Source organism: Xenopus laevis, chromosome 2S (assembly GCF_017654675.1).
Source record: "Xenopus laevis strain J_2021 chromosome 2S, Xenopus_laevis_v10.1, whole genome shotgun sequence".
NCBI classification, from domain to species: domain Eukaryota; kingdom Metazoa; phylum Chordata; class Amphibia; order Anura; family Pipidae; genus Xenopus; species Xenopus laevis.
The window spans coordinates 59,655,829-59,683,338 of NC_054374.1; the positions used below are offsets into that span (position 1 = coordinate 59,655,829).

The 27,510-nt window shown below is 40.8% G+C and overlaps 1 protein-coding gene across 1 annotated transcript; it reads right to left on the reverse strand.

Moving 5' to 3' along the window:
• Nucleotides 1-2,776: 2,776 nt before the first annotated feature.
• prelp.S (proline/arginine-rich end leucine-rich repeat protein S homeolog) lies at nucleotides 2,777-27,510 on the reverse strand. The gene is made up of 3 exons (XM_018249306.2): nucleotides 27,334-27,510; nucleotides 21,008-21,979; nucleotides 2,777-3,296 (listed from the first exon to the last, which is right to left on the reverse strand). The coding sequence occupies exons 2-3, from the start codon at nucleotides 21,951-21,953 to the stop codon at nucleotides 3,121-3,123; spliced, it is 1,122 nt and encodes a 373-aa protein (XP_018104795.1). The 5' UTR covers nucleotides 21,954-21,979; nucleotides 27,334-27,510; the 3' UTR covers nucleotides 2,777-3,120.

A 27,510-nucleotide genomic window follows, 5' to 3' on the forward strand; every position in this document is an offset into this window, starting at 1 on the left:
CTTGCTGTGTATGCTCTCTATGAAAAGTTCCTGTTGCAGACATGTTATGCTGAAGTGTTTATGCTGAGTTCTATAAAGCAACCAAGTTACTGTTCACACAGTTGTTGGTGTCTGTGCTCACTTACAGAGAAACTGCACATGCAGTTCAGATCAGCTCTCTGCTAACAGGGATACCCTACATTACAACATCCTTCACAACAGCTGGGATTCTGACAGTTATCACAACCTGGTGTGCATTGAGATGCCAGTACCTGCTCTACACTCCCCTCTTAATTGTGACACCATTCCAGTGTAGGTAGGACACTAATCATTTACACTTTATGCCAGAAAACAATTGATGAATAAAAAAAAATAAAGTCTCCATGTAAAATACTAATAGTGTATGTTTTATTTATCTAAACATAACAGAGTTGTTACAGAAGCACTGCATCTATCCTCCACAATCCCAGACTATATTTTAAATCTGTAGTGTAGCACCTTACTTAACAATGTTAGCAGTATTGCAAATTTCTTGGAAAATGCCCAATATGTGGATCTACTGCTTATACATACTGCCTTCTGGACAAAAATTCAGAAACTTTGTTGACTATGCCACACTTTTTCCTTACACATACAACTCACACGTGCATATTGGGGCCAGAAAGTAACTGTTTTTTGTAAAGCAGGTTTGGAGAATATATATTGATATACACAATTGTGTATAATGTAGGCATATATATTTTCATGCAAATACATTTGCCATATACAAGCATACTTTTTCTAATGCAAAAATACAAAAAAATTTACATTTATTTTAGAATAATGGTGTAAGACATGCAAAAAAATATGTGATTGTGGTAATTATATGAAGGAAATATGAAGGGGAAGAGATATTTGTAGTGAACAATATTTATTAAGTGTATGATTCTGCCTAGTTGTAATTGTGTATTGTTTTTCTTTATATTACAACAACAAGCTTCTAGCTAAGAGACATTCAGTGACAAAAAATGATTGGAAACAATTAGTGACTTTGTAGTGCTGCCCTGTGGTAGGGGTTCCTGGAATGTTCATTTAATAAATGTATTGTGTATAAATAAATGGTGAGGCCTTATTAGCATATTTAAAAATTGTGTTGAAACCAATAGTATAGCATTGTGATGGTACAGTTGTACACATACTGGAACAGATAGTTACAGATTGTACAGTTACAAGTTTGTCTTGCATATTCATATTGAATGTCATATTGTAATCTGGACCTAGTCAGTCTACAGAGCTAGAGAATCTAAGAGGATACACCACATTCTTTCTCAATGCAGGGCTACAAAATATAATAGTGGACACACCACCAGAGGAAGGCATATTCTTTCTTAAAGGAACAGTAACACCAAAAAATAAAAGGGTTTAGAGGAATGAGAATATAATGTACTGTTGCTCCACACTGGTAAAACAGGTGTGTTTGCTTCAGAAACAAAACTATAGTTTATATAAACAATCAGCTGTTTAGCCATGGGGGCAGCCATTCAAACACAGGATACATAATAGTTAACGGAAAAGTTCTTAAGAATTCTATTGTATACTATAGAGCTTATCTGTTATCTGCTGTGTATCCTGTGCCTTTTGTCCTTTTTCCACCTTGAATGGCTGACCCCATGGCTACACAGCAGCTTGTTTCTATAAACTCTAGTACTGTTTCTGAAGCAAACACACCAGTTTTACCCAGTACAGAGCAGCACATAGATGTTACTCATCAAATGGCATCTGCATCCTCCCTCCACCTCCCTCCACCATCCCTTACTGTCAAATGTCCCTATCTTCATACCTGCTAATAAAATAGTTGTGCAGCAGGGTCGACAGGCGTCATTTTGCATCAAAGCTCACCAGCTGCAGCATGCAAAGTTGTACCGTGGTATGTTATATGTATGCTCTTGTCAGAGACTCCAAAGCGTTATATGAATTAGCGCCTGCATTTTTATAGTAGGTACAAAGATAGGGAAACAGTACGAGCAGGGGCGATTCTGGAGCTGCTGCCGTCTGAGGCAGTAGCCCAGATGCCGCCCCCCTCTCCTGCTCCTCCCTTGAAAATCAGCGTCGGAGCGGGTCAAAGGGGGCAGCATCACTAGAGCATTGAGCGCAATAGAGCTCTCAGCACGAGAGGAGCCGAATTTGCAAGTTAAAACCCGGAAAGTTGGCTCCTAAAGTTACAAGAGGCGGTCTATCCCTGGATGTCCATTTTAATCAATGTGGTTTGCCTTGATGGTATGTTTCTTAAATGTGTTCCATGCCTTTAAAAGAAGCACAAGGAAGACATAAGAGAAAAAAATGTTGCTACTCTAAATAAGTATGTATTTTGTTTAACGCTCCCCACCCCAGAAAATAAATTTTGGCCTAGCACAGAGTTTAGATTTAGTTAAAGTTGGTAGACTTAAGTCAGCAAGTGTAGAATTCTACAATTAGCCTTGGCTACCAGTTGTTTTGTAGAGCAGCTGACTAAGTTTTGTCAGTGATTTCTGCAAGGAAATTCAATTCAATACCACCCACAATCTGTTTTGTCTGCAGTACAACTTTAACTGATGGTGCTGTTCTTTGAAGTATAAATATAATGACTGATGGGGTGATTCTGTACATTTGTCGCCTGAGCATTTACAGCTCAAAAGGTGGGCAAAAAAATATTCTACCCCTTCTCCCTAATGAGATTATTTTTGTAAAATCTCCTGACTATCGACACATCTTATACAATAAAAGTGTTAAATGGCACAAAAATTACTAATTAAAGCAGTTTACAGCAGTAACTTTAGTACACAACATTTCCCATAGTTTGCAACCCCAATCATTTTTGATAACTCTGCAACATCTATTTGAGGGGGTGGAAGGTTGGGTTTGTGTGTTTTTTTTTTAAATATATCCCATTATGTCCCATTTTTTTATAGCAATGTGACATCTTACTTTGTCCCTTAACAACAGTAGATACTGAAAGGATAACTCCAGGGAATGTCTGGCTGTAAAGAAGAATATGAAATAGGTGTCATTGCTACTAAAGCATAGGGCATTGAAATATTTAATGTTAGTTTAGCATTGTGGATTGTGGAATTACTTTACAAAGGAGTGTATATCAGTGTTTATCACTGAGTAGTGTTAAATTTCTCAGATGACGACAGATTGCAGGAGGCGGAAACACATTATAATATCCAAGGGTATTGGGGGCTTTAGTTGATTTCCATCCAGTCTAAGGTATCGCAGGCGGGGAACAATGGACAAATCTGTGGATGAAAAGTCAAATGGAGCTACAGGTGTTGGGCAGATCTCTGTGCCATTAATCTCTGTAGAAACAAGAAAACATATTCAGATTGCTGACAGGATTTCTGATAATCTGACAGTTCACTATGCAAGGGAAAACTGTGTAAAGGTTGGATAAGACAAGCATCATATTATAAACACTTTCTGAACCAGTTTGTTGTACCTTAGCACTACTACTGAGCCAGTTATTCAAACCTTAGACAGCCCTGCATGGAGAAAAATCTTATCGCTCAACCCAGAACCAAGTGATTCCTTAAGGCCTTACTACATGCAAACATTTATTTAAGAACAGATTTCAGGTTGTGTCTAACCTTAAAATGTCTGAGGAGTTTGCAAATATCAAGTTAGATATTGCTGGCAGCACTTACATGCACTGGCACAGAGAGATTTATTATTCTTATGGAGGCTTTCAGGACAGCAACAGCATTCCTACTGTTACTATAAAGTTACACAGCATACAGTATATGTGATTGCTCAGAGGAGTCTGGGAGTGGTACAGCTGGTGGTTATTAAGCTGGCATTCTGTGCAATGACCATAGCTCAGGTCCTGGGTTAGGTGCACAGAGGCTGAATGCTGTATGGTAGGGGCACCCTGTTATTGAGCATTCCCTAAAAGACTTCTTTTATACTAAAGGGAAAGCCGACCAACCGCAGGGTATGCTTCCTCAATAGTTATGCCACTGTACATTATATAGGGTTGCCACCTGGCCGGTAAATATAATGGTTGATTCCAATGTTATTAATAGGGGGAAAAAAATAGGCTAATAGGCCTAATATTTTTTTTTCCAGGAAAGGTGGCAACCCTAACATTATCGTTGTTCAAGAATTCATCCAAGCCACTTCGAAAAGCATAATAGAATCTGCCATCACCACATCACCCAGTAGGGCATTCTACAATCTCAATGTCACCGTGAAGAACTACTTACATGCTTCAAATGAAAGTTCAGTTCCTCAAGTCTAATTGGGTGGCCTTTATGGGGAAAAAGATCCCCCATATTTGTCTATAATGTCCTCTAACATACTTGCAAAAAGTAATCATGTCTAGTTGCACATTTGCTTTCCACCCATCAAGAGGCCAATCCAACCAGCCCTTGGCTCATGGCAAAAAAAAAAAAAAGCAGTTGTAGGATCATAGTTTGAATCTCCTTCCTTTTTATCTGAATGGCTGTCCTCTTGGTCTCTATAAAGGATCTACTGGCCAATAAAGAGTGTATTGTATGATGCTCTTGTATAAATAATCTTGTCCCCTTTATTACATTTATTAGCTTAGTCGCTCTTCTTTGGACTTTTTCTACTTTAATAATATCCTTTTCAAGAATTGGACCTCTAGATGAGGTCTTATAAGTGTTTTGTAAAGAGGAAGAATAGCCCTCTTCTACCCTGAATCCAAGCCCTTTTAAATACAGCATAATACCTTGCTGGCCCTTTCTGTGGCCAAAAGACACTAGTTTCTACCACTAAGTTTATTATGCACAAACGTGTCTAGCTTAATAACATTCAGAGGCAGATTTATTATGTGGTGTAAAAAAAAGTGTAATTATTTGCCACACATCATCAGGCACTGGAAAGCTGTGTAAAAATATCTTTACTTGCTTTTTCTTTGAGTAAGTTCCGGCGGAACTTTCTTACAAAGTTCTGAATCATTGTAAAATAACGGCATCAAATCTAGTGTTCGCATGTCGTAAAATATCACACACACCTTGATAAGTTCACCATTTATTTCATACAGCTTTTTAGACAGTGTTTCCTAAGAATTTAGTTTAACACAGCATAATAAATAGATCCCTTAGTGTAAAGCATTCCATGCTACCAGGTTATTCAGAACTCTTGCAAATATGTCAAAGCCTGGATGGAAAAAAACTGGCCTGCATAGTTTTGTGTCATCAACAAAAAACAGGTACTTACAATGCCCTTCTCCCAAGGCATTAATAAACAAATTAAATAAGCCAAATAAAGAACCCCACACCACCCCAATAAGAGTATATTTACCAAATAAAGAATGTTCCCATGACAGTGGACAACCCTTAAACAAGTTTTCTATCCACTTACAAACAGCATTACTAATATCAACATACCTTATCTTAAAGGGGTTGTTCACCTTTAAAGGAACAGTTCAAAAGGAAGCAGCAGACAAACGCAGTTCACGGTATCCAAGGGGGTTAAGAATTAGTGAAGTCAAATCCAGGCAGAGGTCAGTTCAGGCAGCGAGGTTCTTAATCGATATAACAAGCCGAGGTCAAGATCAGGAATCAAGGTCAGAATCAGAAATAACACACCCAGGAACACACTAAGTTGAACCTATTGTATAATTGGGCAAAGTCTGTTGGGCTCTGGCATCTTTTAAAGGCTAATTTTTTCACCAAAATGATCGTGATGAGATCATGCGTCACACGCTGACGTTGTACGTTGACATGTGCATGTTTTAACGCCACACACGTTTTGACGCATTGGCGTCACAATATCCCGGCATGCCACGTGTCGTCTGGACGCTGCCATCTTGCCGGCGCCACTGAAGAAGGAAGGATCGCCGACATGCGCTCCTTACAGTACCCCTTTCCCTATGGGGGGCCTTCAGGACCACCAAGACTAAGCATTGAAGGGAATTGTTTGTAGAATCTCTGTATAGGAAGTGAATCATGGATGTCCGAATGTCTAATCCAGGGGCATTCCTCAGGACCAAAACCCCTCCATTCAACCAAATACTGCAAGGAGCCTCTGGAAATTCGAGAATCCAAGATCCTTTTCACTTCATACTCCTGATGACCCTCCACAATTATTGGTGTAGAAGAAGAAGAAGACTAGTGGCTCACCACTGGTTTGATGAGGGATACATCAAACATGTTTGGAATCCGCATCTCAGAAGGTAAGTGAAGCCAAACAGCTATGGGATTTATTATCTCAATTATAGGAGAAGGACCAATGAATTTGAGACCCACATTAGGAGTTGGAACTTTGAGGTGAATGTTCTTGGTGGAGAGCCAAACCCTATCCTCAAGGGTGTACTGAGGAGTAGGGGCACGTTTCTTACCAGCAAAAAAATTTTGAGACAAAGAACTTTCCTCTAAGTTGGATTCTGTAGCATGCCAGATTGCGGACATATGGGCAACTTGATCATTAGCTGCAGGTACATTTGTGAGAAACAGATCTTAAAGGAACAGTAACACAAAAAACTGAAAGTGTTTTAAAGTAATGAAAATATCATGTAGTATTGCCCTTCGCTGGTAAAACTGATGTGTTTGCTTCAGAAACTCTACTATAGTTCATATAAACAAGCTGGTGAGTAGCAATGGCGGAAATTGAAAAACGGCTATATGGCACAGGATAAATAATGGATAACAGATAACACCATTATGTTCTACAGAGCTTATCTGCTATCTGTTGTGTAACTTGAGCCTTTTCTCCTTTGAATGGCTGCCCCCATTGCTACACAGCAGCTTGTTTAAATAAACAATAGTAATTTTTCTGAAGCAAACACAGCAGTTTTACTAATGCAGGGCAACACTGCATTATATTTTTATTACTTTAAAACAATTACATTTTTTGATGTTACTGGTCCTTTAAGGAAATGCTAGTGGATGTTGACCATTAACACAAAAGAAAGGAGATCTCTTAGAAGAGGTATGCAGGGCATTATTGTCGGGGTTCTGTGGCTCCATTAAACTGATGATGATAAGCTGATGAGAATTGAAGAGAAATACATAAAGATTTCCAAAATTTTGAAACAAACTGGGAACCTCTATCATAAACAATTTCAACAGGAAAGCTGTGGAGGCGATAGATATGTTGAATGAATAACTTCGTAGGTAATTTACGTAGAGGTATAAAGTGTGCCATTTTACTGAATTTATCTACTACTACCCAAATGGATGTATAGCCCAGGGAGGCGGGTAAGTCTACAATAAAGTCCATGGCTAGATTAATGAGGGCCAAGAGGGTATGGGTAGTGGTTGAAGCAGTCCCTTGGGGGAGAGTGACCGGACTTAGATGCAGCACATGTAGCACAGGAAGACACAAAGTCCTTAACATCTTTCCAAATAGATGGTAACCAGACAAGGCGAGATAATAAATCAGTAGTCTTTATGATTCCAGGATGACCTGCTTGTTTGGATATGTGAGACTGACAGAGGACGGTGTCACGGAGATCAGGTGGCACAGAAGCTAATTGGAGTATTGGAAGGTGCAGCAGATTGTACTGACAGGATTTGTGAAGCCATAGAAGGAAATAATGCAGCCGCAATTTTAGCTGGGAGAACAACGGGATCATTGTCCATGATGCAAGGATCTTCAGGAATGAAATAGTGCATCAGCCTTCTTATTTCTGGAACCAGGACAGAACATAATGATGAAGTTAAAGGAAAAGAAGAGTGCCCAGCGAGCCTGGCTGAGATTTAACACATTTGAGGGCTTGAATATATTGCAAATGTTTGTGATCAGTGAAGATTGTCACTGGAATAGTAGAACATTCTAATAAATGTCTCCATTCCTCCAGGGCTAATTTAACAGCAATAAGTTCTCGGGTTCCAATATCATAATTTTGTTCTTGAGGAGAGAATTGTTTAGAGACAGGGATGTAGTTTCCCATCACTAAGTAGTCTTTGAGACAAATCTGATGCATCAACTTCGATGAATAAAGGAAGAAGGAGATTTGGATGTCCGAGTATAAGGCGGAGGAATATTTTGCATAACCTAGGAATAACCTATTTGCATGGGTTCTTCTAAAGAGGTCAGGAAAGAAGAAACAGGAGTGCTGGGAAGCAAGGGTTTCTGGAAACGTGGAGCCAACAAGGGCTGGGACTTCCTACTCCTTTCTTTATCAGACTGAAGCTCTCAAAGGCGAGTATATACTTTAATGACCAAAGCAATGAATGAAATCTTCCAATTTAGCAGGTAGATCACGAGAAACCAAGTCATCTTTTAACCAAGTAGATAGTCCTTGGTAGAATGCTGCATAGTAAGTCTCATTATTCCATTTTGTTTCAGCAGCTAGAGTACGGAAGTCAATGGCATATTTGATGGCACTCCGACTCCCTTGACGAATCTGTAGCAGCCGTGAAGAAGCAGAAGCAACCTGGCCAGGGGAATCAAAAACTGTCCGAATAGATTGAAGAAAGACTTTGGCATCTTGAATTAATGGAAAGTTATTTTCCCATAGGAGAGATGCCCATTCTAAAGCCTTCCTTTGCATATTGTAGTTCAAATTGAATGAAGCATTGATTTACAAATCAATGTGGGGGTCTCCATTGTAGTGCAGAGGTGCTGGAATTCGTGGTTCCTGCCATGAGAAGGAGCAGATTGGTGGTGGAACTGGAGCAGGAATTGCCGACGCGGCAACAGAGAGTTTCGCCGGTGGCCAATGGCTTCCAGTGCTAGGCGAAAATGAGTTTGCTGTACCTCATAGGCCATGCGGGATGCCAATCCGTGTAAAGTTCTTCCGAAGTCTGGTTGGGCTTCCCCAGAAGGGTCCATGGCCCGATTATAGTGTCAGGGCTCGCAGGCTCCGCTTAGGATGAGGAAGCAGCAAACACAGTTCACGGTATCCAAGGGGTTAAGAAGTAGCAAAGTCAAAACCAGGCAAAGATCAGTTCAGGCAGCAAGGCAATCGATATAACAGGCCGATGTCAAGATCAGGAATTAAGGCCAGAATAAGAAATAACACAACCAGGAACACACTAAGTTGAACCTATAATCGGGCAAAGTCTGTAGGGCTCTTTTAAAGGCTAATTTGACATTACACGCTGATGTTGCATGTTTTGATGCCATGCACGTTTTGATGCATTGGCATCAGAACGTCCCAGTGTGCCACATGTGTTGCCTGGGTGCCGCCGTCTTACCGGTGGCACTGAAGAAGGAAGGAGCCGACGAGCACTCCTTACACAGAAAAGAACACAACTTCCTACTTTGCGCATGTAACAGCCCCCAATTAAGTAAGAAATTGAAACAGCAACTCACCACAAGGAGTGTTGATTTCCATAGAATTTGCATGGACATTAATCAGGGTTGCCAGGTTGGCAGGTTTATAGGCCATTTGGCTACTTTCAAAACTTAGTGGTGGGTTTTAAAAGTCCAAAACCTGAATGTACGGATTTGGGCTAGTTTTGGAAGTTGCTGTGGGTTTTTAATTTTTAATGCAAATTGAAGTGACGTCAGAGTTTGCGGGCTGCCCCAGCTGTTCAAAAGAAAGTGAGAGAGACTGGCACGTGTTGAGTATGACCTGCTGCAAGCAACGTGCGTGTGATGGGGAGCAGATGACTATGCGTTTCCAGGGAAGATCTGGAGGTGGTGTATGAGATGACCAGTACAAATAAAAACTGCACTGGTACATTTCATTGTGTGGAATATACACATATTTTTAGCCAAAAAAGTGGTGGCTTTTGAGCAATTTTAAGTTAGTGGGAGAACGCATTAGGTGCATTTTGCTCCACAGAGATCTGCCCATGTGCCTTAAGTGTATAGTATGAGCCAACATTGTTTTAGTTAAGATTGCTACATATGAAGGGTGGTCTTTTTCCCTTTCTTCACCCTCCCCCCATAAGTATGTAGGTAGTGAATAGATTAAAGACTAGTCAGGAGTGTGATCTTAGGGACAGGCCCTAATTTGTGGCGAGGTGCGTGCGCCCGCAGGGGGGGGTAGTGCGCTGCTTAGGGAGCAAATGTTCTCCTTTGCAAGACTACAGCACTTCTGTATCTCCGCTACTAGCGGGCAACTCAGGCACATGTCTAGCTGTTTATTTTTTTAGATTGATCTCCTTGTTTTTCCATCAACTGAAGTAGTACTATTTTTATACAGCTTTATGTTGAAAATTGGCACTGTGAATTCATGCATCACACAGTTGCAGCTTCCATTCCATGGTTTGTCTCAACCAGATAAAGTACCATTCATTGAGTGGCAGGGTCGGACTGGGGGCCCACCTGCTGTCCAGGGCCCCCCTCCGGAATCCCCACCCCCCTACTGTGACACGCCGGCTGGGCATTCATGCACAAAGGAGCCGCTCGGCTTGCATGCACGAATGGCGTTACTCACGCGCCGGGAAAAAAAAATCTTGTCATATCCCAATATCGGGAGAGCGGGTCCGGCCTGGCGGGGGCCCATGAGGGTTGGGGCCGTTCGGGTTTTTCCCCGGTGTCCCGCCGGGCCAGTCCGACACTGTTGAGTGGTATTGAGTGTTTTACCCACAATTTCTGCCCATCTGAATAGCATAAAAATGCCAGCATATGCAGATTGCAAACTTACAGGTAGATCCCTCAACTTGCATGGGGGGGGGGGCAACTACTATAGAACAGAGCTGCCTTCATCATCTCAGATCTGCTACTCCAAGTGATCTGAAGCACAGACTGTGAGTAACCTGCCAACCTATTACTCTATTGGGGGACTATGCATGCATTGATCCATGGGAGTTAACCCAGTTGTTGCTAGGGTTGCCACTTTTTCTGGAAAAAAATACCGGCCTTCCCTATATATTTCTCTTTTTTCTCTATTAATACCATGGGCTCAACCATAATTTTTACTGTAAAATACTGGCCAGGTGGCAACCCTAGTTGTTGCTAGAGATGTCGCGGACTGTTCGCCCGCGAACTAATTCGCGCGAACATCGACTGTTTGCGTCCGCCGAATGTTCGCGAACGTCGCGCGACGTTCGCCAATTTGGGTTCGCCTTAGCTGGCGCTTATTTTTGACCTCTCACCCCAGACCAGCAGATACATGGCAGCCAATCAGGAAGCTCTCCCTCCTGGACCACCCCCACACCCCTGGACCACTCCCCTTCCATATATAAACTGAAGCCCTGCAGCGTTTTTTCATTCTGCCTGTGTGTGCTTGGAAGAGCTAGTGTAGGGAGAGAGCTGTTGAGTGATTTGAGGGACAGTTGATAATAACTTTGCTGGCTAGTAATCTACTTGATACTGCTCTGTATTGTAGGGACAGAACTCTGCAGGGATTTGAGGGACATTTTAGGTTAGGTAGCTTTGCTGGCTAGTAATCTACCTTCTACTACAGTTCTCTGTATGTAGCTGCTGTGGGCAGCTGTCCTGCTGCTGATCTCTCATCTGCTGACTGCTGCCTGTAACCCAATAGTCCTTGTAAGGACTGCTTTTATTTTCTTTTTTGTTTTTTTACTTTGCTACTATAAGAGCCCAGTGGTATTAGTCGAGCTGTGTTGGGGAGTGGGACTGGTGTGCTGCTCCTAGTAGTTCAGCACCAACCAGAGTAATTTTTTTTTTTTAATATACATATATATATTTTTTTATTTTACTTATCTTACTGTTCTTTAACGTGTCCAGTGCTGTTTGCTGTTCTTCATAGTAGTGCACCAATAGTAGTGCACTTGCAGGCATTGTTTGCCAAGTGTGTTCTTCAAACAACTGCCACCTAGCTGTGTGAGCTTGTTCACATTCTGTCTAAATATCAATAATAATACCGTCTCCAGAAACACCACCTGAGTGACGTTTTTCAAGCAGCAATAATATATTCCGTATCCACTGCTGTAGTGTATACGTTGACCTTGCAGACATTGTTTGCCCAGTGTGTTCTTCAAACAACTGCCACCTAGCTGTGTGAGCTTGTTCACATTCTGTCTAAATATCAATAATAATACCGTCTCCAGAAACACCACCTGAGTGACGTTTTCCAAGCAGCAATAATATATTCCGTATCCACTGCTGTAGTGTATACGTTGACCTTGCAGACATTGTTTGCCCAGTGTGTTCTTCAAACAACTGCCGCCTAGCTGTGTGAGCTTTTTCACATTCTGTCTAAATATCAATAATAATACCGTCTCCAGAAACACCACCTGAGTGACGTTTTCCAAGCAGCAATAATATATTCCGTATCCACTGCTGTAGTGTATACGTTGACCTTGCAGGCATTGTTTGCCCAGTACGTTCTTCAAACAACTGCCACCTAGCTGTGTGAGCTTGTTCACATTCTGTCTAAATATCAATAATAATACCGTCTCCAGAAACACCACCTGAGTGACGTTTTCCAAGCAGCAATAATATATTCCGTATCCACTGCTGTAGTGTATACGTTGACCTTGCAGGCATTGTTTGCCCAGTGTGTTCTTCAAACAACTGCCGCCTAGCTGTGTGAGCTTGTTCACATTCTGTCTAAATATCAATAATAATACCGTCTCCAGAAACACCACCTGAGTGACGTTTTTCAAGCAGCAATAATATATTCCGTATCCACTGCTGTAGTGTATACGTTGACCTTGCAGGCATTGTTTGCCCAGTGTGTTCTTCAAACAACTGCCGCCTAGCTGTGTGAGCTTGTTCACATTCTGTCTAAATATCAATAATAATACCGTCTCCAGAAACACCACCTGAGTGACGTTTTCCAAGCAGCAATAATATATTCCGTATCCACTGCTGTAGTGTATACGTTGACCTTGCAGGCATTGTTTGCCCAGTGTGTTCTTCAAACAACTGCCACCTAGCTGTGTGAGCTTGTTCACATTCTGTCTAAATATCAATAATAATACCGTCTCCAGAAACACCACCTGAGTTGTTGTTGTTGTTTTAAAAAAAATGCCAGGCAAAGGCAGGCCGCCACGCAGAGGCACTAGGGGCCGTGCTGCTATGCTATCCTGTGGCCCTAGGAAATTGCCCAGTTTTACAAAGGCAATTACCCTGAACTCCCAAAATGCTGAAGAGGTAGTTGACTGGCTTACACAGCACACCCCATCCTCTACCGTTTCTAACTTTGCCACAACATCCTCATCCTCCTCTGCTATGGGCACCCCACGTAACACTTCCTCCACCACCGGCGCCCCTTCTTCACTGGAGTCAGAGGAGTTATTTACACATGAGTTTCTTGAACTGAGTGATGCGCAACCATTATTGGCAGAAGAAGATGAAGGAGATGAGGACGTTACACCAGATATAATTCTGGCAGACAACACAACAGAGATGGACATAATGAGTGATGAGGAGGTCCCCGCTGCTGCTTCCTTCTGTGAGCTGTTAGAAGAAATTGATGCATCTGAGGAGAATGATGATGAGGAGATTGATGTTTTGTGGGTGCCCAGTAGAAGAGAGCAAGAGGAGGATAGTTCAGATGGAGAGACGGAGAGTCAGAGAGGCAGGAGGAGAATAAGACTTAGAAGAAGCAGGGAGGACAGCTCGCAGGGAACAGTATGGCAACAACATGTATCGGCACCTGTGGTCAGCCGGCCAACGCACCCGCCATTGCCGCCAACTTCTACTGTTACCGCCAGATTGCCAGCTTCAAAAAGCTCAGCAGTGTGGGATTTTTTTAATGTGTGTGCCTCTGACAAAAGCGTTGTAATTTGCAATGAGTGCAGTCAGAAACTGAGTCTTGGGAAGCCCAACACCCACATAGGTACAACTTCTATGCGAAGGCACATGAACGGCAAGCACAAAGCACTATGGGAGCAACACCTCAAAGGCAGCAGACAAACTAAAAGCCACCCTCCTTCTGGTCCAGCATCTTACTGCTCTACCTCTGCTGTCCTTGACCCGTCTGAACCACCCTCCACTCCTTCTTCCACCTTGACCACCAGTTCCCAGTCATCTGCCCCCAGCCAAGTTTCTGTGAGGGCCATGTTTGAGCGTAAGAAGCTAATGTCTGCGAGTCACCCCCTTGCCCGGCGTCTGACAGCTGGCTTGTCTGCACTCTTAGCCCACCAGCTTTTACCATACCAGCTGGTGGACTCTGAGGCCTTCCGCAAATTTGTAGCAATTTGGACACCGCAGTGGAAGGTACCCAGCCGCAATTTTTTCTCCAAGAAGGGAATACCACACCTGTACCACCATGTGCAGAGCCAAGTCACCGCATCTCTGTCACTTAGTGTTGGGGCAAAGGTCCATATGACTACTGACGCATGGTCCTCCAAGCATGGTCAGGGCAGGTATGTCACCTACACTGCCCACTGGGTGAACTTGCTTATGGCTGGGAAGCAGGGAATGCGTGGCTCAACAACAACAGTGGAGTTGGTGTCACCGCCACGGATTGCACGCGGTTCTGCCACCACCTCTACTCCTCCTTCGCTCTCTACCTCGTCTTCTTCCTCTGCTTCCTCCTCCTCTGCTGCTGGGTCCTCCTCCTCCACACCTGTGCACCCCCAGCTCCCCCTAGGCTATTCGACGTGCCAGGTACGCCGTTGTCATGCTGTCTTGGGGATGACGTGCCTGGAAAGCAGAAACCATACCGGATCTGTACTCCTGTCATCTCTGCAGTCACAGGCCGATCGGTGGCTGACCCCACACCAACTGAAGATCGGAAAAGTGGTGTGTGACAACGGAAGCAATCTGTTGGCAGCACTGAGACTGGGCAATTTAACACATGTGCCCTGCATGGCACATGTTCTGAATTTAATAGTCCAACGTTTTGTCTCGAAGTACCCAGGATTCCAGGACATTCTCAGGCAGTCCAGGAAGGTGTCGGCCCATTTCAGACGTTCCTACACAGCCATGGCACGCCTTGCTGACATTCAGCAGCGGTACAACATGCCAGTCAGGCGTTTAATTTGCGACAGCCAGACTCGCTGGAATTCAACGCTCCTCATGTTTGAACGTCTGCTGCAACAACAAAGAGCCGTCAATGAATACCTGTTTGAACTGGGTGGTAGGACTGGATCTGCAGAGCTGGGGATTTTTTTCCCCCGTTACTGGGTGCTTATGCGCGATGCCTGCAGGCTCATGCGCCCTTTTGAGGTTACAAACATGGTCAGTCGCACCGAAGGCACCATCAGCGACCTAATACCCTTTGCTTTCTTCCTGGAGCGTGCCATGCGACGAGTGACAGATGAGGCTGTAGACCAGCGTGACGAGGAGCAGGAAGCGCACGATTTCTGGTCAGAATCACCAGAACGAGCCCAGGCACCTGCTGCAACGCAGGGAGAGGTGTCAGAAGTGGAGTCAGAGGAGGAAGGTGGCTTTGTGGAGGAGGAGGACCAACAGGAGCAGGCTTCCCAGGGGGCTTGTGGTGACCTTTTGGGAACCCATGGTCTTGTACGTGGCTGGGGGGAGGAGACCGTAGATGATATAGTCCTTGATAACGAGGAAGCGGAGATGGATACCTCTGCATCCAACCTTGTGAGAATGGGGTCTTTCATGCTGTCATGCCTGTTGAAGGACCCCCGTATCAAGAGGCTTAAGGAGAAGGACCTGTACTGGGTCGCAACGCTACTAGACCCTCGGTACAAGCATAAAGTGGCAGAAATGTTACCAACGTACCACAAGTCCGAAAGGATGCTGCATTTACAAACCAGCCTGCAAAACATGTTGTACAATGCTTTTAATGGTGATGTCACTTCAGGAACTCATCAACATTCCAGGGGCAGAAGTGCCAGTAATCCTGCCACGAGCGCACCTGCAAGGACAATGCACTTTGGCCACTCTGTAACGTCAGACATGCAAAGGTTTTTCAGTCCAAGGCAGCGCCAGAACCCTTCTGCATCCACCCTCAAAGAACGCCTCGACCGGCAGGTAGCGGACTACCTGGCATTAACTGCAGATATCGACACTCTGAGGAGCGATGAACCCCTGGACTACTGGGTGCGCAGGCTTGATCTGTGGCCAGAGCTGTCACAATTTGCCATGAACCTCTTGTCTTGCCCCGCCTCAAGTGTCCTCTCAGAAAGGACCTTCAGTGCAGCAGGAGGGATTGTAACTGAGAAGAGAACTCGCCTAGGTCACAAAAGTGTGGATTACCTGACCTTTATTAAAATGAACGAGGCATGGATCTCGGAGGGTTACTGCACGCCGGAAGACTTGTTCTGACTCCCCATGCAGCTGTCCTTCTCTGCACGCCGCATGACTCCACACACAGCTGTCCTTTAGCGTCCTCCTCCCTCCGCCACCGTTACAAACTAGGGTGCAAACCCTACTGGTTTCATTTTAATCAAAACTTTTTGGACAGGTAAATCCTGAGTTTTTCTGGCCTCTGTGCTTCAGTGGCTGCAACCAAAAAAATTCATATTTTCAGCATTTATATGGCATATTTTTTCTGGCCTCTGTGCTTCAGTGGCTGCGACAAAAAAAAATTCATATTTTCAGCATTTATATGGCATATTTTTTCTGGCCTCTGTGCTTCAGTGGCTGCGACAAAAAAAATTCATATTTTCAGCATTTATATGGCATATTTTTTCTGGCCTCTGTGCTTCAGTGGCTGCGACAAAAAAAAAATCATATTTTCAGCATTTATATGGCATATTTTTTCTGGCCTCTGTGCTTCAGTGGCTGCAACCAAAAAAATTCATATTTTCAGCATTTATATGGCATATTTTTTCTGGCCTCTGTGCTTCAGTGGCTGCGACAAAAAAAATTCATATTTTCAGCATTTATATGGCATATTTTTTCTGGCCTCTGTGCTTCAGTGGCTGCGACAAAAAAAATTCATATTTTCAGCATTTATATGGCATATTTTTTCTGGCCTCTGTGCTTCAGTGGCTGCAACAATTTTTTTTTATATTTTTAGCATTCATATGGCATATTTTTTCTGGCCTCTGTGCTTCAGTGGCTGCGACAATTTTTTTTTATATTTTTAGCATTCATATGGCATATTTTTTCTGGCCTCTGTGCTTCAGTGGCTGCGACAAAAAAAAATTCATATTTTCAGCATTTATATGGCATATTTTTTCTGGCCTCTGTGCTTCAGTGGCTGCGACAAAATTTTTTTATATTTTTAGCATTCATATGGCATATTTTTTCTGGCCTCTGTGCTTCAGTGGCTGCGACAATTTTTTTTATATTTTTAGCATTCATATGGCATATTTTTTTCTGGCCTCTGCTTCAGTGGCTGCGACAAAAAAAAATTCATATTTTCAGCATTTATATGGCATATTTTTTCTGGCCTCTGTGCTTCAGTGGCTGCGACAAATTTTTTTTATATTTTTAGCATTCATATGGCATATTTTTTCTGGCCTCTGTGCTTCAGTGGCTGCGACAAAAAAAACATAATTTTTCAGGAAAGTACACATGCCTAATTTTTCAGGGTTCTGCAACAGTGGCAAAATCGCATCTTTTATGGTCACCGCAGGTGATCAATAAAGTAGACCAAAACTGGGCCCACACTGCAGAATCAGTGTTTTTTGGTTCACTTCACTGTACATTGAATTACCTCTGCCTGACAAGCATGGTGACTGCTAAACACACCACTACAGAAATATTGCCACCAACAGGACGAACATCCTGGAGGTGACAAGCAACTAGTAATTAAAAACTATTATTTGCTCACTTGACGGTATCATTCATGAAAGCTCTTTGCGTTTTTTTGCGTTGCAGTAAGCGCCGCGTTTTGTCTTTGCGTGTGAACAGGCTGTAACCTTTACACGACTTGATTGGCATGTAGACGCCGGACATTTTAAAGCAGTTTATTACACAAGTTTAGAAATGTAGTATGATTTCTGCCCTTTACAGCACAAAACACAGCGCTGTGTCAACAATGTATTTTTCAGATACATTTTTGCCCTTGATCTCCCTCTGGCATGCCACTGTCCAGGTCGTTGCACCCTTTAAACAACTTTAAAATCATTTTTCTGGCCAGAAATGTCTTTTCTAGCTTTTAAAATTCGCCTTCCCATTGAAGTCTATGGGGTTCGCGACGTTCGCGAACCGTTCGCATTTTTGACGCAAGTTCGCGAACTTGTTCGCGAACATTTTTTCCGCCGTTCGCTACATCCCTAGTTGTTGCTGAACTATTCTCTTTTCTAAGTTAAGTTGAACTCGATGGACATATGTCTTTTTTTCAACCTTACTTACTATGTTACTATGTTATTCCTTACCTGGAAGGATAGTGTTTCTGCAGGAAGTACATATGACTAAGAGAATTAAAGGGACAGCAACATTAAATACTGAGCAAGAGAAAACTAAAAAGTTCCCCAACCATTTGGGTCTGTGGCAGGGGAATTAAGTTAATGCAGTCAGTGTAGTACTGGATTATACATAATGAATATATCTTTAATTGTAAATTTAACTGGGTTATAGCATAACAATACCATGTTTGCTTAATATTGTTGACCTTATTCAGATCCCTGACGTATTGTTTAAAGGAGAACTCCCCAGACCCCCTCTCCCTTCTCCTCCCCAGCTTAGCTGCTACCCCGGGTACCAAATGCCCCTATGTCTTTACTTACCTCTCCGTGCAGATTCTGTCCAGGGGAGTTCATGGGTGCCCTCTTCAGCAGCTTTGGTAATCTTCGGAATGAGACAGATGCTTTGGCAATTTTCGTGAGTTTCAGCGCAGTTGTTGTGAAACAGAAAATTGCTCCAACTTCGCATGTGCCACTATGCCGGTCTTAGTTTGAAGATTACCAAAGAGAAGAAGATGGCTGCCTTTTATATATATATATATATATATATATATATATATATATATATATATATATATATATATATATATATATAAAACTATATTGGAAAATTTATTTTTGCTATATCTATTTAACCAGTTTTTATTTTTATACTGGACAGTTCCTTTAAATTAACTTTAAATGTTATCTACAGTATTATAATCTGAGGCAATTTGCAATTGGTTTATTGGTTTATTATTAGGGTTTTAGCTTTTTTGGCAACAAACATTTAATGATATATATATCAATATATGGACAAACAATCCCTGTTTTGTTTAAAGGGTAAGGCATTTTTTAGTAGCAGTATGCACAAAATGTCTCTGTCTTAAATATATTGATAATGGGTTGAGTGCAGAGAACTCTTGTATTTAACTATATGTATTTTGTGGTCACAGCCTCATTGCACCCCCGCCTAATGTTTTTAAAAATTAGTGGTGAGCACAACTTTCCCTTGTTTGTTATAGTTATACAGGAGCAGTGACCAGCTCCTTGTTGTAGCTCCCACCCTTCCCAGCTATAGTCAGGTGATCCCACTGGTGTCTAATAAAAGGGCAGCCAAGTTTGGGAGTTTTACTTTGAAAGCAGCTAGTAAATTGCAGGTAAAACTTAGTCCCTTTGTAAAATGTATAATGAAGCAATTGAATTCTTAATGAACCAAATGAAAATTGAGCATAGGACTGGCCAGATATGGGATTTGACAGATATGGGACTTTGACGTAGTTGGCCAGCTTGAATATTTTGCAATATATGGACAAACAATCCCTGTTTTGTTTAAAGGGTAAAGCAGTGGCGTAACTAGATATTACTGTGCCCCACAGCAAATTATTTTTCAGGCCCCCAAAATGTTTAGAGGTTGACTTGTTTCTCCAATATTTATTGAAATTGTATATGAATTAGGGCCTCGTGGGGCCCCTATACCTCCTGGGCCCCCTGCAGCCGCAGGGTTTGCTTCCTCTATAGTTACGCCCCTGGGGTAAAGCATTTTTTAGTAGCAGTATGCACAAAATGTCTCTGTCTTAAATATATTGATAATGGGTTGAGTGCAGAGGACTCTTGTATTTGACTATATATATAGATATATATATATATATATATATATATATATATATATATATATATATATATATATATATCTATATATATATATATATATATATATATATATATATATATATCTATAGATATATACACTAACTTTTGAGGTTGGTACAGCTTTTCCTTCCTATCAATCACCCACCTTCCTATGCTAAAGCAGATGCTCTCCAGTGTGCTTCCCATGGGTGACTACAAAATGCCTGCAATTGTTCCCAATTGCATCCATTCAGTTTTTGCCTTGGAGAATCCAAACGAAGTGCACCAAGTGCCAGGATTGTGAATATCCCCATCTTGTGTAAATCTATATCTTGTGCATATATTTATTCAAATACTTTTTGGTTTTAATAACTTTTCAATACTACATGGTATTTTAGTGTTGTACATTTTGGAGTTTTAACTGTGTGGGCTGGTCCTTATGTTTGAGTATATTATCTCTCTCTCTCTCTCTCTCTCTCTCTCTCTTTCTCTCTTTTTTTTTTAACATAACACAACCAAAATTGATACACAGGTACATCCATGCCCAGAGATAGACTTCATACACAGAAATAAGAGGTACATAGAGGTACATAGAAACATGTTAGTATACAAACAGATACACTGAGGAAAGTAGAGAGAATTCAAGAAAAACATGTATAAAGAGAGTTACAGGCACAGACAGAAAATTAATTAAGGAACATGGCAGCAGTAACATGGCAGCATAAGTATACAGCAGTAAAATGAAAGAAAACAACTGTGGTAAGTAAGCTCAGTGAGGATTTACTTTTTATAGAGAGATCAAAATGAGTGATAGCAAACTGCCTGAACAGGAGAAAATGGATTTTGGTATTAAAAAGTAAATGTATAAAACTTAATTCTCTTGCAGTGCTAACTAGGTAGCTACAGATAATCTACATTAATTTCACCTTTGAGGTAACATAAATAACATTATAATAATCAACGTTAGTACAAAGACTCAACAAGGACCCTTTTATAGTGACACTAGTAGCATAGAAAGGGTTTCCTAATAGTGAGGTTACCTACTGGTACTGTTTAAAATTTGTATCAAAATGTTACAGAAGCTTGTTAGAAGTAACAACATTAGAAGGAAAGATAATTTCATTTCTCATGCGCGTGCGGCATCTGGTCAGTAAGTCTGTAGGAAGGAACAGCAGAGAAGGAACAACTCAGAGTCTAAAATGGTAGTGTTTTTAGTATTTGTTAACTTTTACATAAAATATGTTTTTTCTTATAAGAGACTTGTACATTTTAGGATTCATGTAAGCATTAGTGATTAAGCAGTGAAAGTTTATATCTCACACTGTTTAGCATAAAGAGACAGACATGCAACTCACTTTCAATTATGTTGTCGTTCAGATATAGATGTTCCAGCTTCCTGCTAATTGGTGGAACCCCTGTCAACTTGTTGTGAGCGAGCTGCAAAACCAGGAGGCTGGAAACATTAAATAAGTTTTTAGGCAATCCTTTATCAGAAATCTGGTTGTAATTGAGTCTTAAGAAGGCCAAGTTAGGGAGTTCTTTAAAGTAGTCTGCTGGAATGTCCTCTATATTATTTCTGTCTAGAAATAACTGATTGACAGACTCAGGAACTGTCGGAGGCATCTTCCTCAGAATATTGTGAGCAAGATTTAGCTGGATAAGGTTCTTAAGACCTTTGAATGTATTTTTGCTAAAGCCTCCATCACTCAGCTTGTTGTGGTGCAGGTCCAGCAAGATCAAGTTGTCCATTTTGCTGAAGACCCCTGAAGGAATCTTGGATATTTGATTACGGCTAAGGCGAAGCTGCTCCAGCCTTGAGGGCAAATAAGGTGGCATCTCTTTCAGTTGGTTATTCTCTAGATATAAATAGGTTAAGTTGTTCATCTTTTCCAAGATTTTCTTTTCCACCTTCTTGATGCGATTGTTGTCTAGGTTAATCCACTGTATTTCTGTTGCATTTTTGAAAGACTCCTCTTGCAGATCATCAATAAAGTTATTTTGCAGATAGACATAACGGGCACGGTAAGGAAGGATTGGTACCTTGCGCAGATTGCGGCTGTCACAGTAAATTGTGGAAGGAAAATCAGGGGGACAGAAGCATTCACGGGGACAGTCTGGAAAGACAGATGGAGGTCCTGGTGGAAGAGGAGGAGGCAACTCAGTTGGTTCTACAGGTTCTGGTGCTGGAGGAGTTGGTTTCTTTGGACGTACCACTGTGGGCCGTGGTTTGCGCCGCTGACCATTCACATCGGAGATCAAAATCAAGATCAAAGGAAAGAGAAGAATAATTTTGGTTCTCATAGTCAGCTTTTGGAATCCAATTATAACTAGGCAGAGAGACAATAAAAAGAAATAAATTACATGTTAGATAATTGTACACCTTAAACATTAAAAATAAAAACTGGGTAAATAGATTGGCTGTGCAAAATAAAAAAAAATTCAATATAGTTTATTATCCAAAATGCAATCTATGCAATCTATCTATAGAGTGACCGGATGTCTAATATAATAGCCAGAGCACTACTTCCTGCTTTCCAGCTTTCTTGGTTTCTGTGGAGTGACTTGAGGGGGCCACATGGGTCATAACTGTTTGCTTTTGAATCTGAGCTATATGCTAGAGATCAATCAAAAACTCACGTCCTCACAGTTATGTCCCATGTGGGCCCACTTAAAGTTGCTAACTAACTAAGAGTTAGAGAGCTGAAAAGCGGGAAGTTGTGCTGCATTCATATATACTGTATAGAGTCAGTCCCTTATATTTCAGGTAACCAACAGCAGCGCAAAGGTTGCATCTTTGAAAAAAAATGCTAAAGGTCTCTTTCCAGACTCCAAGGGGTGAACAAGGTTATTGAGTGACAGACTAGCATCCTTTTATTGTACACCCTAAGAGGCTTCTAATGGAGGGGATACATTTCATTATGGTGTCTATCCTGTTAGAGTACAGTTCAATCCTATCCATCTCCAACCTGGCTGGATGTATTGATACATTCTGTCTGCTGGTTTCAGAACTATCAGAACTATTGCCTCAGTGATTATTGTACCAAAAAAGTACTTTTTGTGTTCAGTAAACCTTCTACCAGAGAAGACTTAGCTGAGATTGCAATGTAAATTTTCTCTAATGTTCAGCTGTGACTTTAAATGAAATCTTTTCACCCCCCCATAAATTAGATTTTGGTAACCCAATGTGGAGCTTGAGTAAAAATGTGCAAACGGACTGCAATGTTCCTGGTAGTAAATGTGTTATTCCATGTTGCTCCACCCCTATTATTCCACCCTAATCCCTGCTCATAAACCAGCCACTATCCCGTGGACCCTCTAATTGTTTTTATCCGCCCATCACTCCCTAACTGTCCTGCCCCTCCCCCTTCTTCTGAGACTTCACCTGGCAGAGATAAAATTAATAATACCACAGTTTGCATTGAAGCAGTCAGTATTTTTAGTGTTCCTGATGCTCCTTATGGGTGATCTATTCTGTATGACTACAGGTCAAGATGTCTACCATTCCTTTAACAAATATTTTATGGTGCACATGTGGGGAATAATTCAGTGAGCCAACGTTCATTATTAATCACTGCCCTCCAAATTTCATAGCATTTTTTAGTGTACCATTGAACTATTTCACTCTCAGCCAATGTGTGTTAAATGAAACTGAAATATTTTCCATGCCATAGAAATCTATTTTGTAATTGCCAATAGAAGACAGATGGTCTACTGAGTTTTCATTTTTATATAAAAGTTTATGGGTATATAAATGTCTTTAGGGCTTTGAAATCTGAACTTTTACGTGTATAACGTTAAAATCCAAATCCTGTACCTTTCTCTGTCTTATTAAACAAACAGTAGAGGCTGTTCCATGGATCCGTCCATTGCCAGGTGGGGGTCAGGCAAAAGAATGTATTTTTCCCTGTTCAAATTGGCAGCTGGCCTGTTTTTCTTCCTCTGGATCAACTTATAGGCTACTTATGAAGGTTGTACTTACATTTTTGTTCATCTAACTTGCTAATTAAATGTTCAACAGCTATGTATTTTATTAAAAAAAAAACAATTCACAGAGATTCACAAAACAGATTCACAGAGATAAAATAACCACACTCTGCATGAATTGGTCTTTTAGTAAGGCTAGTCAAATTAAAAAAAGAAAGGTGAAATCATACCTCCCCCATCAATGATTGTATTAATTTACCTGATACCCTGGGTCGTGATGCTCTTCTTCTGCTCTCTCTTTCTTTGCTACCTCTCAGCCAAAGTATGCACAGTGAAGTAAAAAAGCTGACATCAAGCAGGAAGAGGACCGCTCCCTGGTGCTCATTGAAAAGAACCCCAGACCACCAGTAGCACCAGCCCGGGGTATCAGGTACATGAATACAATCACATTTCATTCTGTTTTAAGTGCAAAATTATGATTATGACAATGTATACTTATTAGAGATTTTTTTCCGAGCTCTTAAGAACAAAGGAAATAAAAAATCACTTACAGTTTATAAAGCTATTTACCAATTTATTATTACAATTTGCTAATGAGTTGAGAAATGAGTGAAAATTGCACCTTGCCTGGATGTCATGAAAACATTTTATCACAAGATAGAAAAAATAAGGGTATCAAATTCTGGAACTGAGTTTACAATGAATGAATAGGTACAAGTACGGGATCTATTATCTGGAAACCCATAATCCAGAAAGCTCTGATTAACAGGAAGCCCATCTCCCATAGACCCCATATTAATCAAACAATTGGCATTTTTATAAAGGATTTCTTTTTTCTCTGTAATACAGTATTGCCTAGCTCATACTAGTTATGCCACTGTGTGGATGAAATTTTTTTTTGGAGTTGTCTGGTGAGCTAACGCTGTCAATATAAAGTAAAATCTCATTTATAGGGTAGGGTGATATTTTCAAAATGGGCTTAAAAAGAAGAAAAGTAGAGCAGGATACAACATCTTTCCACTCAGCCCCACCCGGCTTTGCTAACAGCTGGACAGAGGATTTTATATACAGCTGCAGAGTTCTGGAGCTTTTGGCTTCATCATCTTTTCTACATTCCAATCAGATGATTCTGTTTGTTCTGTTTCTCAGTCCTGAAGGGGACTAAGGGTGGGTTGGTGACAGGTTATTGAATTCTCTTCTATATATTTCATAGTGAATATACAGTGACTATAGAAAGTATTTAGATGTATTTGCAGTATGTTTTATTGACATTGAATCACAGTGGATTTAATCTTGTTTTTTACACTGATTAACAGAAATAGACTAGTTATGTCAAAGTGAAAACAAACCTCATCAAAGTGATTTAAATCTGTAACTAGTCCTATGAAATGTCCCATTTTAAGTACCCCAAGGAAATCTGTCCATAGTAAATATCCCTCTACTGACTTAAAAACGTCCTCAGTGGGGTGGAGTGGGTATGGTTTAAATGGGTGGTGAAAAAGTTGGTGTGACTAATACATTTTATTTCGTAAAGTACTGCTTGCCAAACTCTCCCTGTGTGCCCCCTGATTTCAGTCTGACATTCTGGCAACCATACTTCAACATGAAACACTATTCATTACTGGTCTAGCCAATTCTGTTAACTAAAACTCAGTCAGCTGGAAGAAAGTTCTACGGTCTGATGAGACCAAAACTGATGTTTTTGGTGTAAGCCAAAAACTGCACATCATCATCTCAAATGTGAAGCAAAGTGGTGGCAGCATCATGCTATGGGATGCTTTTCTGCAGCAGGACTTAAAGGCTTGTGAGGATAGATGGTAGAATGAATGCAACAAAATTATGTGAAATTCTGGAGGAAGACTTGATTCAGTCTGCAAAAAACCTGATTTGGGAGATCTGTAAGATTATCAGCCAGATAATGACCCCAAGCGTGAACCAAAAACTGGCATAAAACAACAACATTAATGTCCTGGAATGGTCGAGTGAGGGTCATTTCAACTGAGAATTTATGTCTTAAATTAAATACATTGTAATTCTTCCATGATAAACATGAATAAAACATGTAAACTTCCAATGGGTTATCTCCAACAATAACCCTAATACACTATCACTATTGTATTGCTTACCTATTTGTAAATTATGTACTTGATGCTATGTAAAATATTTTTTGCATACCATGTGCATCTGAATTAATGATATTGTGTGCAAAGTGACTTGCTCTTTATTGTACTTTATCTTTTTTTTTTTTGCTCCTTTGGTAAGAGCCTGCACTCTTGTGCCATCTAAAAATATTTGTCTTGGGGCAAGACTGAGCTAAATATGTGCCAATGCTGCATGTCTAAATTTCCTTCCTAGTCATTCTTTTCAAGGGCTATAAATTAACCTCCCCATCTTCCAGGAAAATAGATTTCTGGTGTACCCATAAACATCAGAACCCACAGCAATTGCCAGGATTTCCATCCCTCTCTCTTATTGATGTTGTTGTGCAGTCTGATTCTGGTTCATCTCATATGCCTTCCTATTAGTGTGATAGTATTGGGGGAAGGGGATAAAGTTTAGCTGTTTCCAAGGAAACACAACTCCCCTGAGCTCCTTTTATTTCCAGACAGTTTACATATCTATTGAGAAGAACAAAACTCCAGCCAACAAACCCCAAGTAAAACTCCAAAAAACTTAACCACACTCTGGTGTTTTATACACTTTTACTTTAAGTGCTCCAGACAGCAGAATTATAAAGTACTGGAACAAATTAAAGTGCAGATAAATAAAAATTGTGGTGATTTGGAGAGTTTGAGGAGAAGCAAAACTGTATTGCCACCCTTTAATACATATCACACATGAAATCAAAATTCTGCATTGCAAGTGAACAACTTTGTTTTGTGTGACGCAGAATGCAGTGGATATTATACAGCCATGCTGCTTGCATCTAAATTAACTGTTTATTAGTTGTTTAGCATGCATGAGTCCTGTTTTAAAGGGGTAGGGTTTCAATTCACCATTCCTTCAATATAATGTATTACTTTACCAATATATGTTAACTGATACTTTTCACTATATAAGCATTTTACTGGGATTAGTATTAGTAGTCTAACTATTACACATGGCTTAACATTGAGATTTTCACCATCCGGATAACTTCTATGAGTTTGGAATATCTAAGCACCACAAGAGTAAAGTGATTGTATGAGAACATAACATAAGATAACATAAGGTGGTTTTTATTGCTCACATATTATTAGGCATTTCAACTTGACATAACAACGATGCATATGTCATCTCAAGGCTCAACATAATAAATACATTGTTATTCTTCTAGTCTAGACAGTATCTACTGGGTATAATTTCACTGTTGGTACAAAGCTACAGTTCAGTGCTCTAGAAAACATCCTATTGCAAAACCAAAGCTTTGTAAAAAGCAGGAATTTTTCTTAACAAAATAACACTAGCTTTAGTGTGTTTGTCACAGTAGAGTCTATTTGATGAGGGAGGAAAGGTTACCTAGGTTTGTTGATTATATACAATTAAATATCTTTTGTGCAAGACTAAGAAGAAAGCATGCTTTAAGGGGTACCACTATATACACATATGCTTTGTCTTTTATGGTGCTGCGATTTCTTATAGAATTATGTTATGTAGATAAAAGAAAAATGAACAAGAGAAATTCTGAAAAAACAGTTCATCATCATGAGACATCTGAGAAACTGATGAGCAATTTCAAGTGCTTGAAACAAAGGCTAAACTGAGACTGTCTACTTACCTTACTGGGGAGCCTGTAAGGGCTGCTGTCGGCTGTGTACAGGTGGGCTTTTTTCCCAAAGAAATATTATGTTTTCACTCTCCCTCCCTTTTTTGTTTTTTTCCTCCCTCCCTCTATCTCTCTATTGAGTCCAGATCCCTGTGAACAGCTCTTAGTTCTTCAGGATCCAGGAAAGGA